Source organism: Scylla paramamosain, chromosome 41, assembly GCF_035594125.1.
Source record: "Scylla paramamosain isolate STU-SP2022 chromosome 41, ASM3559412v1, whole genome shotgun sequence".
Lineage (NCBI taxonomy): Eukaryota > Metazoa > Arthropoda > Malacostraca > Decapoda > Portunidae > Scylla > Scylla paramamosain.
In genome coordinates this window covers 4023594-4039466 of record NC_087191.1, presented here as the reverse complement: position 1 = coordinate 4039466, position 15873 = coordinate 4023594, and the positions used below count along the sequence as shown (strand labels likewise).

The 15873-nt window shown below is 38.8% G+C and overlaps 1 protein-coding gene across 1 annotated transcript in view; it reads right to left on the bottom strand.

Moving 5' to 3' along the window:
- The window catches only part of LOC135092915 (probable glutamate receptor), a 102323-nt gene extending 88845 nt beyond the window's left edge, over nt 1-13478 (bottom strand). The window contains exons 1-2 of the mRNA XM_063991697.1: nt 13089-13478; nt 12586-12722 (exon numbers count right to left, since the gene is read on the bottom strand). Coding sequence (XP_063847767.1) covers nt 12586-12722; nt 13089-13472 — 521 coding nt within the window. The 5' untranslated portion in view covers nt 13473-13478. The remainder of the gene's footprint in view (nt 1-12585; nt 12723-13088) is intronic.
- Between the last annotated feature and the right edge of the window lie 2395 nt (nt 13479-15873).

Below are 15873 nucleotides of genomic sequence, written 5' to 3'. Positions count from 1 at the left end.
ATTAATAATAATAATAGTAATAATAATAATAATAAACGGTTTAATATTAAGGCAGTTAACAAACTGAAAATGTACAGAGGGGGTGGGGAAATACTTAACATTAATCCTAAAGCTAAGTCTAATCTAGAAGGGACTATTGATTTATGGTTCGCACCATAGTGGGAATCGCGCTGAGTCTGTACCGGTCCGTGCGCGGCGCCTTTAGGGGCGTTATCAGGCGACAGCATGTGACTGAGACGTGGATGATGCAGTAGTCCCCTTCCAAACTTCTCCAGAGCCTCTCGGTGCCTGGTGGATAGTCTGGACAGACTCAGGATGGTCAGGGCTTCTTCATAGGTGGTGTAGGCAGGGCCAAGGATGACCCTGCACGCCCTTTTCTGCACACTCTCTAGCTGTAGCTGTTGAGTGTGTGTGAGGGAGGAGGACCACGCTGGGGAGTCATACATGAATTTGGGGAGGATGAAGGTGAGGTACACCCCCCTTAACTCATCTGTCGGCGTCCCCAGCGACCTGAGTCTGCGCAGCATGTACAACCTGTAGGTAGCTGATCTTACGGTGAAATTATTGTGAATTATACACTGCACGCAGGGAAGTGACTCCTTGGCTGTGCGAGTGTACCAGTCGAGCTTGCGCAGTGAGCGGTGACTGACCCTCCAGTATGTTCGGGGGTACTCTTTCATAGTAGTTTCTTGTGTCTTTTGTTAATAACCCTGTTTGTCTTAAATGCTATTGCGGGCTGATGCAGTTCAGCTGCAGAGGACCTAAGTAATTAGCCGTGTAATAAACTTTTCTTCTTCCCCAGGTCCTGAACAAGGCCTGTTGCTCAGGAGGCAGTAAACGATGCCACTCGGCTTGATGCTATAACACTCTGTTTGGCAGTAGGAGGACTGTCACGGTAGACGGTACCCCAACGGGGTATTAGGCCTCGACCATATGTGTTATTGTTATTAACTGTTTTTACTAGATGTAGTTGTTGATTCTTATGTAGCTGTGGGAGTTAAGTGTTGCTTGTATGTGGGTAGGTAAAACAGACTGGCAACCTCAGATTAGTGAGACATGGAGTTACGACCGTTGTGAATAGGGTGCAGCAGACACAAGGTACCTCGTACACCCGCCTGTTGAGCCCTGCACTGTGTCCACGTAAAAGGTGACTAAGTCAAGCTAGTCCATGTGCGGCAGCTTGATGAAAGGGCTGGGAATTGTCGTCGTATCAATAATATATATATATATATATATATATATATATATATATATATATATATATATATATATATATATATATATATATATATATATATATATATATATATATATATATATATAATGTAGGAGGGACACCGGCTAAGGGCAACAAAATTTCAATAAAAAAAAAGTCCACTGAGATGCCGGTCCCCGAAAAAGGTTCGAAGCGATTGTAAAAAATTGAAGGATAAATGTCTTGAAACCTCCCTCTTGAAGAGCTCAAGTCATAGGAAGGTGGAAATACAAAAGGAGGCAGGAATTTCCAGAGTTTATCAGCGAAAGGGATGAATGACTGATAATAAGGTTAACGCTTGCATTAGAGAGGTGAACAGAATAGGGGTGAGAGAAAAAAGAAAGTCTTGTGCAGCGAGGCTGCGGGAGTAGAGGAGGCATGCAGTTAGCAAGATCAGAGGAGTAGCTAGCATGAAAAATAGCGGTAGAAGATAGCAAAAGATGCAATACTGTGGCGATGAAAAAGAGGTTCAAGGCAGATATTTAAAGGAGATAAGTTGATGAGACGAAAACTTTTGATTCCACCCTATCTAGAAGAGCGGTATGAGTGGACCCCCCCCCAGCAGGACATGTGAAGCATACTCCATACATGCATTATTACAGAGTTAGCAGCTGGAAGGATGAAAAAACTGGCGGAGACATCTCAGAAGGCCTAATTTCATAGAAGCTGTTAAAACTGCCTAGTCTAACTCTTTCAGCTCTGTCTGTCAACATCTACCTTTCCTTCTTGCTTGAAGTTTGCCTATATTCAACCTGTTCCTAAAAAGGGTGACCGTTCTAATCCCTCAAACTACCGTCCTATTGCTTTAATTTCCTGCCTATCTAAAGTTTTTGAATCTATCCTCAACAGGAAGATTCTTAAACATCTATCACTTCACAACCTTCTATCTGATCGCCAGTATGGTTCCGTCAAGGCCGCTCTACTGGTGATCTTCTGGCTTTCCTTACTGAGACTTGGTCATCCTCTTTTAGAGATTTTGGTGAAACTTTTGCTGTTGCTTTGGACATATCAAAAGCTTTTGATAAAGTCTGGCACAAAGCTTTGATTTCCAAACTACCCTCCTACGGTTTCTATCCTTCTCTCTGTAACTTCATCTCAAGTTTCCTTTCTGACCGTTCTATTGCTGCTGTGGTAGACGGTCACTGTTCTTCTCCTAAATCTATTAACAGTGGTGTCTCCCAGGGTTCTGTCCTGTCACCCACTCTCTTCTTGTTACTCATTAATGATCTTCTAAACCAAACTTCTTGTCCTATCCACTCCTACGCTGATGATACCACCCTGCACTTTTCCACGTCTTTTCATAGACGTCCAACCCTTCAGGAGGTAAACATATCACGCAGGGAAGCCACAGAACGCTTGACTTCTGATCTTCCTAAAATTTCTGATTGGGAGAGAGCAAACTTGGTATTGTTCAATGCCTCAAAAACACAATTCCTCCATCTATCAACTCGACACAACCTTCCAGACAACTATCCCCTCTTCTTCAATGACACTCAACTGTCCCCCTATTCTACACTGAACATCCTCGGTCTGTCCTTTACTTATAATCTGAACTGGAAACTTCGCATCTCATCTCTAGCTAAAACAGCTTCTATGAAGTTAGGTGTTCTGAGACGTCTCCGCCAGTTTTTCTCACCCCCCCCCCCAGCTGCTAACTCTGTACAAGGGCCTTACCCGTCCATGTATGGAGTATGCTTCACATGTCTGGGGAGGTTCTACTCATACTGCTCTTCTAGACAGGGTGGAATCAAAAGCTTTTCGTCTCATCAACTCCTCTCCTCTAACTGACTGTCTTCAGCCTCTCTCTTACCTCCGCAATGTTGCATATCTAGCTGTCTTCTACCGCTATTTTCATGCTAACTGCTCTTCTGATCTTGCTAACTGCATGCCTCCCCTCCTTCCGCGGCCTTGCTGCACAAGACTTTCTTCTTTCTCTCACCCCTATTCTGTCCACCTCTCCAACGCAAGAGTTAACCAGTATTCTCAATCATTCATTCCTTTCTCTGGTAAACTTTGGAACTCCCTGCCTGCTTCTGTATTTCCACCTTCCTATGACTTGAATTCCTTCAAGAGGGAGGTTTCAAGACACTTATTCATAAATTTTTGACCATTGTTTTGACCCTTTTATGGGACTGGCATTTCAGTGGGCATTTCAGTGGTTTTGATGAAGAGGAAGAGGCAGAACAAAAAGTGAAGAAGAGAAAGTGGGTACATGAAGCGTGGCAGAAAAGAGAAACTGAAGGAATTCCTCTGTACAAGGAATTAACCGATGATGAAACAAAATTTTTCCAGTACTTTAAAATGTCCAAAAACTGCTTCAGGATATTGTTCAGTAAAATGGAAACTCAACTTACCATCTACTCTCATTTCTTCTATCTTATTCCATATATTTTGCTTGAAATTGCAATCCATATATTTTGGTTGTGACAGATCATAAGGAACAGGATGGTTTCGCACCAATTCAATAAGTACGTCATCAATTTTCTTGACAGCTCAGAACACTCGTCCGGCGTCCCTGAAAATCTAAAAAATATCGGTGGCGACGATACTCAGCTTCACGGAACGGAGACGTAACGGTCACTGAGAGTCAAAACACTGTACTGCACCGGACGTGTGTAAATGCTTCGGTTGAATTCAAAGCAACGATATTTTTTTTCATTGACACTGAAGCACTAAGCGGACGCGGCACTGATACGTCACTGATGTAAGTGGGTCGGCCTTTAAACAGACCAGATCTAGCAAGAAATTTCTCATATTAAAAAGAACTTGTTTACATTTCAGATATCTCAGATCTTCCAGAATGTTCTGCCAGACATTTTTAAAAGTTTCTAGAATATTTTAGAACATTCTATTCAATGTAAATATTTCCAGAATATTATAGAACTTTCTAGAATACAGTAAAAAAATGTAAAGTATCAAGAATTTTCTAGAATCTACAAAAAAATTTTAGAATGATTCAGAATATTCTGAAGTAGGTTCAAGAATGTTCTAGAAAGATTGAGAACATTCTGGAACACGTTCTAGAAAGAGTAAGAATATTCTAGAATACTGCTTGACAATATAAAAGTAGGGGCTCACAGACCAGCAGTCAGTTCTGCTTTGGCTGTCTGAGAAGACACATCAAGAAGCTGCAGTCATTCTCCATATACATTCTGCTACATATGTGGTCAATCCATCAAGACAAGAGCAAAGAAGTTCTCTTTGACAGCATCTGGGAAAATGTGTGAAGCTTACAAAGCATATTTTGCTGTGGCACTTGGGGACCAAGGCAAGACTTGGGCACCTTATTTTGCTTGTTAGCATTGTAAGAAAAAAAAAAGAAAATAGAAGGTAGTATACCTGTTTTTTTTTTTTTCAAGAGTAAAATTCAATTAAGAATTAATAATAAAAATAAAATAAGATTAACAGAAACTCATTCTGTTGTTTTTTTACAGGATGGTATAGAGGGGAAAACAGAGCCTTGAAATTTGGTTTTCCTAGAATATAGCGTGAACTTACTGATCACTTAACTGAGTTTTTTTTTTTTTTCCGCATGGTGGATCCTTCCAAACGCCGATGAGGGAAAAATGCCCCTGCTGTCTTCTATCCAGACATTTCATTTTCCATTGCACCAGTACCACACAGTGTTGATCTTCCTGTACCAGCTCCTCCAGAAAGAAGTTAACTATCAGAAGACAGAAGCAAATCAGAAGATGAGCTAAACAAAAGACTGTGACGTCAGAGATACAGTTGTAGTTAGGAGGAATCCTTACTACCAAACAAAAAAGTCCTCAATGACCTCATCAAAGATCTTGGTTTGTCAAAGTCAAATGGTGAGCTTTTGATTTCAGGGCTGAAGGAACAGGATTTACTTGATGACAGTGTGCAAGTGACCAACGAAAGAAAACGTCATAAACATTTCTCCAGCTTTTTTGCAAATAAGGATAGGCTATGCTACTACAATGATGTATCATGCTTGTTTGATGCTATTGGAATTGCTTGCAATGCAGATGAAAGGAGACTCTTCACTGACAGCTTCTCCAAAAGCCTGAAAGCTGTACTTCTGCGTAATGGAAAAAAAAGTATCCACGTCTGCTTCTTATTCATTCTGTGCATCTTAAGAAGGACTATAGCACTGTAAAGCTTCTACTGGAAATTTTTTACTACAACAAGTATAGTTGGAAAGTTACTGGAAACTTGAAGATGGTGGGTTACTTAATGGGACTGCAAATAGGTTTTACCAAGAATCCCTGTTTCCTTTGCCTTTGGGACAGTAGAGACAGAGCAGCACATTTCCAGAGAAAATACTGGCCTCCAAGGACTGACACAATATCAAACATGAGCCATAGGTGAATTCTCAGAAGGTTTTGTTTCCCCCCATACACATCAAACTGGGTCTCATAAAACAGTTTTTTACAGCTCTTGACAAGGAGTCTGTTCCCTTCAAATATCTTCAAGACTTTTTTCCTAAGGTTCCAGAGGCAAAAGTAAAAGCTGGTATCTTCATTGGGCCACAAGTAAAGAAAATTAGGGAGTGCTCAGAATTTCTACTGAAGCTCACAGATAAGGAGAAAAAAGTTTGGCGAGTTTCATTACTGTAGTACAGGGCTTTCTTGGCAACAATAAGGGTGATAACTATATGGAACTGGTTGAAGCTTTAGTGAAAAGCTTTAGCGAGAATATCCTTGAAGGTCCATATCCTAGATGTTCACCTCAACAACTTCAAGGAAAATACGGGAGCATATTCCGAGGAACAAGGGGAGCGCTTCCACCAAGATATAACGAACTTTGAACAGAGATATTAGGGATCCTTCAATGAAGACATGATGGGAAACTACATTTTGTGCTATATACGTGAAAGTGATTTGTTGTATTCACGCAAATCAAGAGAAACTCATTTTTAACCCTGAAAATTAGTTTCAAAGTTTTGAAATAAATTTTTGTGTCATTTGATTTTTTTTGTTTGTTTTTGTTTCCTTTCCCCCCAAAAAATAATTTAAATAGCCACAAAAGCAAAGTTTGACAGGAATAATGGATATTTTCTCTTGTTTTGCAATGAAAAAGTTGGAAAATAAAACTTGCTTGTCAAAGACAAAAAAATAGTTATACATAATGTACTAGAAAGAGAGTGGGTGACAGGACAGAACCCTGAGGAACACCACCGTTTGGGAGAACAGTGACCGTCTACCACAGCAACAATAGATCAGTCAGAAAGGAAACTTGTGATGAAATAACAAAGAGAAGGATAGAAGCCATGGGATGGTAATTTGGAAATCAAAGCATTGTATCAGACTGTCAAAAGTTTTTGATACGTCTAACGCAACTATAAAAGTTCGATCAAAATTTCTAAAAGAGGTTGACCAAGACTCAGTGAGAAAAGCCAGATCACCAATAAGGCTGCCTTGACGGAACTCATACCGGCGATCAGATAGAAGGTTGTGAAGCGATAGATGTTTAAGAATCTTCCTGTTGAGGATAGATGAAAGAAAAAAAAAGATAGGCAGGAAATTAAAGCAATAGGAGGGATTAGGCCGGCAGGTCACCCTTTTTAGGAACAGGCAGAAAATAGGCAAACTTCAACAACAAGGAAAGGTAAATGTTGACAGACAGAATTGAAAGAGTTTGACTAGGCAAGGTGCAAGCACGGAGGCGCAGTTTCGGAGACCAATAGGAGGGACCCCATCAAGTCCATAAGCCTTCCGATGGTTTAGGCCAGCGAGGGCATGGAAAACATCATTGCGAAGAATTTTAATAGGTAGCATGAAGTAGTCAGAGGTTGGAGGAAAGGGAGGAACAAACTCTGAATTGTCCAAGGTAGAATTTTTTTTTTCAAAGGTTTAAGCAAAAAGTTCAGCTTTTAGAGATAGATGTGACAGCATTGGTGCCATTTAGTTGAAATAAAGGAGGGGAAGAAGAAGAAGCAAAGTTATTGGAAATGTTTCTCGCTAGGTACCAGAAATCACGAGGAGCGTTAAATTTTGAAAGATTTTGACACTTTCTTTTAATGAAGGAGTTTTTGGGTAGTTGGAGAACAGGTTCCGGGACAGAAATATAAAGGGCATGAGATTCTGGTGATGGAAGGCTCAGGATCCCCCTAAACGGAGGTGCTTCTGGCGTTTTACCTCTGCTAGTTAACGGGACCTGAGGAGGTATTTTGCTAATTCTCCTTGGAATGACTAATGCTTCCGTGTCAGAGACCCGTCTCTGTGTGCCGAGCGCGTAACAGAGGTGATACTGTCTGGCAGGGAGGCCTACATTCCTCACTCTTTTTATCGACCTAAACGTTCCAAACCTGTTCTCGTGCTATACATTATAGAGAGGTGACCTACTAAAGGTACTTGCCTTTAGTAAATCACCTCTCTATCATGTATAACGTTTAGGTGGAACGTTTAGGTCGATAAAAAGAGTGAGGAATGTAGGCCTCCATGCCAGACACTATCACCTCTGTTATGTGCTCGGCACACAGAGACGGGTCTCTTACACGGAAGCAGTAGTCATTCCAAGGAGAATCAACAAAATACCTCCTCAGGTCCCCTTAACTAGCAGATGCAAAACGCCAGAGACACCTCCGTTTAGAGGGCTCCTGAGGAGTAGTCGCCACTCATCAGGCAGACAGGATCACACAGCATTGTCAACTTGGACCTTTCCGCACCTCTCCCTCGCCTTTCGCCAGTGCTTAAATACCACATTGGTTGGTTCAATTTCGCTACAGCTCTCCATGTCTATTTTTTATTCCTCCACAGTTAGGTACGCTTATATATTTTTTTTTTGTGTTATTTTGTATGTAAGTGTATTGAATTGTGTGTGTGTGTGTGTGTGTGTGTGTGTGTGTGTGTGTGTGTGTGTGTGTGTGTGTGTGTGTGTGTGCGTGTGTGTGTGTGTGTGTGTGTGTGTGAGTGTGTGTAATAATAATAATAATAATAATAATAATAATAATAATAAACGGTTTATTCTTCAGGCAATTAACAAAATGAAAATGTACAGAGGGGGTGGGGAAATACTTAACACTTATCCTAAAGCTAAGTTTAACCTAGAAGGGAAATACTATTGATTGATGGCTCGCACCATGGTGGGAATCGCGCTGAGTCTGTACCGGTTCGTGCGCGGCGCCTTTAGGGGCGTTATCTTGTGGTGTCTGGTGGCACGGACCGGGCGAGGCGCGTCAGGCGGCAGCATTGTGTGTGTGTATGTGTGTGTGTGTGTGTGTGTGTGTGTATATATATATATATATATATATATATATATATATATATATATATATATATATATATATATATATATATATATATATATATATATATATATATATATATATATATATATATATATATATATATATATATATATATATATATATATATATATATATATATATATATATATATATATATGACTGTCCTCCAGCTAATTTTATTTTTCCGAATCTCAATACTTCATTCACCCTTTATTTTACGTCAATCACGGGCCGAATGTCTGCAGCCTAACGTAGTACTCGGAGAAAAGTTCAGCTTAAGAGATAAATTAGCTGGAAATTATGCCATCATGCTGAATGGGAGTCATGAGTTAAATCTAGAAAGGTTTTGGCATTTTCTGTTGATGAATTAGTTTAAGCCTTTTGACGTCTTGACATAATTTCGGGCAGAAATATAAAGCGTATTTATTTAAGGAGATGGAAGGTTTAATTACCAATTGAAGGCCATCTCACTATCATGTATAGCACGAGGACAGGCTGAGTTAAACCAAGGTTTGTAAGTTTTAGGGGGAGAGAGAAAGTGAGAAATGTACGCCTCCATGCCAAAAAAAAATCATCTCTCTCTCTCTCTCTCTCTCTCTCTCTCTCTCTCTCTCTCTCTCTCTCTCTCTCTCTCTCTCTCTCTCTCTCTCTCTCTCTCTCTCTCTCTCTCTCTCAGCACATAAGGATAAGAAGTCCTTGACACGGATGCAGTTGTCATTAGATGGAAAATCAAGTTAATACTACCTTAGTTTCCCCATATTAGTAGAGACTACTACTACGTCTCTGTGGCCGTTTATCGCCAAATACACCGACTTTGAGACTGCTGACATGTATGTTTTTGCGTTGCCTGTAGCCAATAAATCCAAAATGAACGAAATTTTGTTCCGTTTCACTGTAGTATTTATAAGAATTGTCTGTGACTAATGCAGTAGTACATAAAGTAGGTATTGAACATCCCCAGTCAGGCTTGAAGGCTATTATTATGTGCTTCAGGTGAGGCCACTAGGCATCATTCACTTATGACGTTCTGATGCCCAGTCGTTTAATATCATTAGTGTTGGTTCGTTAGTACACTGATATCCCGGGTAACCTAGTATATGTAAAAGCTCTTAAGCAGTGATACCATGTATAAGACATCCGTTGTACGTACTTCATGAGTTATCTACCTTCCGCAACTTTTCGATGTTTTCGTTCTCGATCGTGCCTCTTAAGGGACCCCCCCCCCTTACGATTCGCTAATCCCATGTTAAATTGCCTATATTCAACTCGTATCTCCTCCCTTATTAATTGACCTATTTCTTTCATTTAAAAGTCATTTTAATCAGGAATGGAAGAACAATATCTGCTATGTTTTTTTTTTCTTGTACGATAATAAAAAAAAAATTTGTTCGATGAAAAGTAAAAAAAAAAAAAAATGACTTTCAAATATTTGGCAAAAAATCAAAATCAACTCCAAACAAAGAAAAAATCGATACCAGACTTTGTTTGCCTCTCATAGTTTCATAAGCTGCAATAGCACATACATGTGTAATAGGAATAACAACGGTGGAGATAATTTTTATATGCCAAAATCTGCCAATTTTGAGATATCGCGTCATAAAGTTTAAGGGGTGACTATAATTCACTTTTTGCAGTTAGGACTTGAAATACACATTATATTTACATCAGAATATGTTGAAAAAGCAAACATAGTTTCATTTACTTACTGATGATTGGCGAGGGGGTTAGGGGTGGAAAAAAAAAAATTTGTTATATCTCGCCATATTTGTAAGTAAAAACCAGAGTTTAACTGTTTAAAATAGAGAGAGAGAGAGAGAAAAAAAAAAAATATATATATATATATATATATATATATATATATATATATATATATATATATATATATATATATATATATATATATATATATATATATATAATATAATATGCTAGAAATATTTTATGCAGATACATTGTTGGGTTTACGAAAAATTAATTATATAATTTTATTTATTTATTTATTTTATTTATTTTTATTTTTTTTCGTATATGTCTGAGAAAAAATAGTTTGATTTAAAATTTCATGCTCTCTAATGTTCTACGCAGATAAAACAGTAAATTTTCATGGACAACTAAAGAAAAATGCGTATATCAGAAAATATGAAAACAAAAAAGAAAAAGAAAAATATCATGCATGTCTCACGGCGTGCAAAACCATGGAGTTTCATTTCATTACATAAGGGGGAAATGTTTATTTTTTCATCAAAACGTTGCATATATCAAAAGCGAAAAAAAAAAAAAAATGCAAAAAAAAGAAAAAAAAAATCAGGTCCGGATTGTACAACCCTTAATGGCCAACCTTAGGCATACCGCATATCTAGAGATGGTTAAATCCATATTCGATTCCCTTAACACAGTGCTAGCATTTGTTGCAACAATGTGCTGATTAATCATTGCAGTCGTTAGAACTGTGTAGATATATATTTCGTCTTTGCCAAAACAGGCGTCATTCTTGATAGGTAAATTGGCTCAGGAGAAATGCCCGCCATACCAGGCGATTAACTGCTACCGAACCAGGTTTTATACGGATAACAATTTTGGCTTGTAATCAGTGATAATAATGAAGTGGTATTCATATTGGGAATTGTAAAACATCTTGAGACCAAATATTATGGACATTACTTCCTTTTTTTAAAACTGAATTTATTTGCATCGAAGTTAAAATTTGAGATTAATTTCGAATCGGGCATTCGCCTCCGTTTGGCTAGTGGTGCGTCAGCTCTCTCTGCTGCTGGATGACCTTAATTTTGCTTGGCGTTCTCAGGCATGGCGATAAACTTTTTTTTTTCTCTCTTTTTTTTTCTTTACAGGTCACCTTCATGGTTTCTTTAAGTGTGGAGGCAGCATGGTTTCCCATCATTAGCTTTTACTTATATATATATATATATATATATATATATATATATATATATATATATATATATATATATATATATATATATATATATATATATATATATATATATATATATATATATATATATATATATATATATATATATATATATATATATATATATATATATATATATATATATATATATATATATATATATATATGTTCTGAGACGTCTCCGCCAGTTTTTCTCACCCCCCCAGCTGCTAACTCTGTACAAGGGCCTTATCCGTCCATGTATGGAGTATGCTTCACATGTCTGGGGGGGTTCCACTCATACTGCTCTTCTAGACAGGGTGGAATCAAAATCTTTTCATCTCATCAACTCCTCTCCTCTAACTGACTGTCTTCAGCCTCTCTCTCATCGCCGCAATGTTGCATATCTAGCTGTCTTCTACCGCTATTTTCATGCTAACTGCTCTTCTGATCTTGCTAACTGCATGCCTCCCCTCCTTCCGCGGCCTCGCTGCACAAGACTTACTTCTTTCTCTCACCCCTATTCTGTCCACCTCTATTCTCAGTCATTCATCCCTTTCTCTGGTAAACTCTGGAACTCCTTGCCTGCTTCTGTATTTCCACCTTTCTATGACTTGAATTCCTTCAAGAGGGAGGTTTCAAGACACTTATCCACCAATTTTTGACCACTGCTTTGACCCTTTTATGGGACTGGCATTTTAGTGGGCATTTTTTTTATTAGATTTTTGTTGCCCTTGGCCAGTGTCCTTCCTACATAAAAAAAAAAAAAAAAAAAAAGAAAAAAAGAAAAAAAAAAAATATATATATATATATATATATATATATATATATATATATATATATATATATATATATATATATATATATATATATATATATTTCTTTTTTAAAGATACAGCAACGGGGGCCGTGAGCGTAAGCCGGGGCCGTAATTATGTAACTCTAACTCAGCATGATACCTATATGCAGTGATTCAGTTCGAACCTTACATTTGTATTAATAAGGTACCTCTTTATGAAGAAGAAACTCCTATACAAACGAGAGCAAACTGTTTACACTATCCAAAAGCAAACTATAAAATAAAAAAATAAATAAAATAATAATAATCATAATAATAGTAATAGTAATAATAATAATAATAATAATAATAATAATAATAATAATAATAATAATAATAATAAACGAAAATACAATTGGTCTTCTCACCTGCCGGAGTAGTCCCAGGCGTCGTGTGCAGCCTCAGCCTGGTCCATCAAGGAGGAGGGATCGGTCAACAGGAAGATGTAACCCCTACATTGCTTTGCCTGCCATAACAGTTTACCTACTTCCCCACTTTCCACAATCTGAAACATCGGAAGGATCCATTTTTTTTTCTTTTCTAAATGTCTTTCAGTGAAGAGATGTTTGTTACACGATCGTGTAATCTCCTGTATTCACTTATATTTGATTTTATTTGCTTTGATCTTTAGTCTTAATCTGATGTCCTCGGATCTACTGACAATATCGTTGCATATAATATAAGATTGAGAAAAGCTTTGTACCAGGTGAAAGTGAATGTGTTGATACTCGACCACTGATTTTGACTATACCTTATGATAATTATATTTAATGTGGAGTATTTATCGATTTACATACATTGTGAGTGACAGTAAAAATACCACAATAAACTTTGTACGAGAAAGGAATGTGAAATATTTTTCATTGCATACCTGTTTGACATTGGGAAGACGGGACAGGCTCTCAGTAATAACAGAATCAGCCAAAACAGCGTCCCATACTATTGTTAGGATGCATTGCGACAGCTCAGCTCTGATGATCCCCAACATCAACGTCAACAGGGCCTCGCTATCCTTCCATGAAAAGCCTCCTGGGTTTCTCGTTGTAGAGGACGGTAATGTCTTGTGATTTATAATCATTTGTTTCTCAGTTATGGACATTGCTTTGTAATTGACAGTAGAGTTTACTGCCAGTGAAATCCAGTTTTCTTGAAGGTCGGTTGTTTCAGTGGTAAACGTGATCCCTTCCATGGATGAACGGCCGCAAACCGGAAGGAGAGTTAAGCAGATCAACATCAAGTGTCTGCAAACTCTCATTTTGAATATCACTACCTAGGAAAACATATTGCAATTTTAATAATATGGCAATAACTGCCATTCTTTTTAGTGAACAGTAAAAATATATCATATAAATAACAAAGGATACCTTGGAGAAAAAAAGTGACCCTTTTCGTTTTCATTATTATTGTAATTGTTATTGTTCTTGTTCTTGTTCTTGTTGTTCTTCTTCTTCTTCTTATTATTATTATTAACTTTTTTTTTTCTATTGAAGTGAAGACACTTAAAAGTTTAGGTTCGTCGTCGTAAGAGGTTAAAAGTCTATAACTCATTACTCTTCTTGGCAGGAGATACTTTCCACCACAAAAGATTTAAGGGGCTCTTAGAAGATCCTGCCACTGGACATCTCAATGTCAGTTTGGATGCCATGTGACCTAAACTGATCAGTCAGCCGTCTCTCGTGCAGTCACAACCTACTAAGTTTCCGTCACCTGTTTTTAGATAAGGCAACTAATAGGTTCGATATCTATGGTGATTTACAATACGATGTACTATTGGAGTCATATCTATGTTCAGTTTGGGGAGCCTTCCTTTCCGGATTCGGTTAGCAGCCTGTCATGACTTGATCCGGTTGAAATAAGATATGAAGGGAAACTACATACAGCCACAATATCTGACCTGATGAAAGGAAAAGACAGTGATAGAGGCGGTGGCGTCCTCCCGCGTTTCCTCCCTCCCAACATTCCTTCCTTCCTATATCAACGAATGATTTTGTATAGTTACATTTAGAAAATTATTCTTATTCTAATTTACTGAGGGAGTTAATTATATGATGACAATAAGGTGACAAGGAAAAAAAAGAAGATCGCCGTCTTACGACCTCAATAGGCTCTCTCTCGCCGAGTTTACATTCTTCCACCTACCCCTAGCGGAAACCGCCTTGTCGTGGTGGGGGCGTTTGCGTAACTCTATGAGCGAGACTTATTAGCGGGAGAGGGCTACCCATGCTAGCAAGATCGACAGTGAAGGACCAGACTAAATGGTTTCCGGAGTTAGGCTGTCACTATAGGTCAACGGTGCCGCTCACCAGAAGGGGACATCTTTTGAGGTCGCTCTGTGTTGAATGGTTGGGTGTCTGAGCTGGAATCTTTTGTGGGAGCAGGTCTTAGCGCCGTCGTGGACAAACTTTCGAATCATGAGGGGCCGCTTTTTAAAACGAGTGTTCCCCATGGGGACGAGGTACACTATTCTCTGTTATTAGCGCTCACTCCCCTCGTATTGCCGGTTGACGGGAATACGAGGTAAACATAAAAATTCATCTGGTCTTCGAGGGATGGTCGTGATGGTGATATGCAGGCTGGAACTCGAACTCCCCCTGCTGTTGTTTCTCATGGCGGACGATCCCTTGGTTAAGTTGTTGTCTTGTCTTGGCAATTCTGATCATTAATGTCTATGGATCTATGTCATATCATGTTATCCACTCGTTTTTCAAGCCTTTCGGAACGCATCTATCCATATCCATCTCAAATATGACGCAGATTGCTTCTCTAATCGGTGTTATGTGACCTTGCTCACAAAGTTTTAGAAAAAAAAAAAATCACATAAGCCCTCCGCATCTTGAACCGAGTCCTCACCTACTTATTTAGAAAAGCCCTCCGCTCATCTTAATCAACTACATGAACTCCTCGAACAAGTATTCTTATTGGAGAAGTCCATGCCCCCATGGATTCTCAACCACGAATACCTCTCAAGCAGACAAATACAAATAAATCATTCAAAGTTCCTCCTCATTCTCACCAGAAATGTTCTCGGAGATCTGCTGAGTCCCTAGACTCGACGGGCGATTCCCCTTAGGAAGATCCCTTTAGGAGCATCAGATGGCCCTGAGCCGGACATCAATAATCGAAGTGATTTATCTACATCCGATATGAACGTTAAGGGTTTCTCTGCATGTCTTCTTAATATGTTCTCCTCGAGGAGCGATACCAATCTGTCGAGTACGAGTACTCTTCCTACTCCTGTGTTGTGGCGCCATAACATCAATCAATCGGTCAATGAATTTCCTCCTGTCTTTTCAGGAGTTTAAGAGACTCGTGTGCCGGCTGTTATCCCTACACCAGCTACTCAATCTCAGGTTTCTGCGCTTTTAAACAGCATAGGATATGACAGGCCTCGCCACTCGAGTAAGGTAGCTAGTCAAGTTAGCAAAGGGAAACTTCTCTTTGGGGCTTCCCTGAAAACCGCCTCAAAGTAGTAATATTCAAGCTGCTTCATTCTAATTGTCATGGTTTGTGTGCATCCTAGGAAGACTTGAGTCGCCTCATCTCTCATTTCTTTCCAATGTGAGTATATCTCCAAGAGATAATGATGGGAGACTCGGCTCCTACCCCTCTCTCCAGCTACTGTGCATTCTATTATGAATCTGCTTTAGGTCAACACC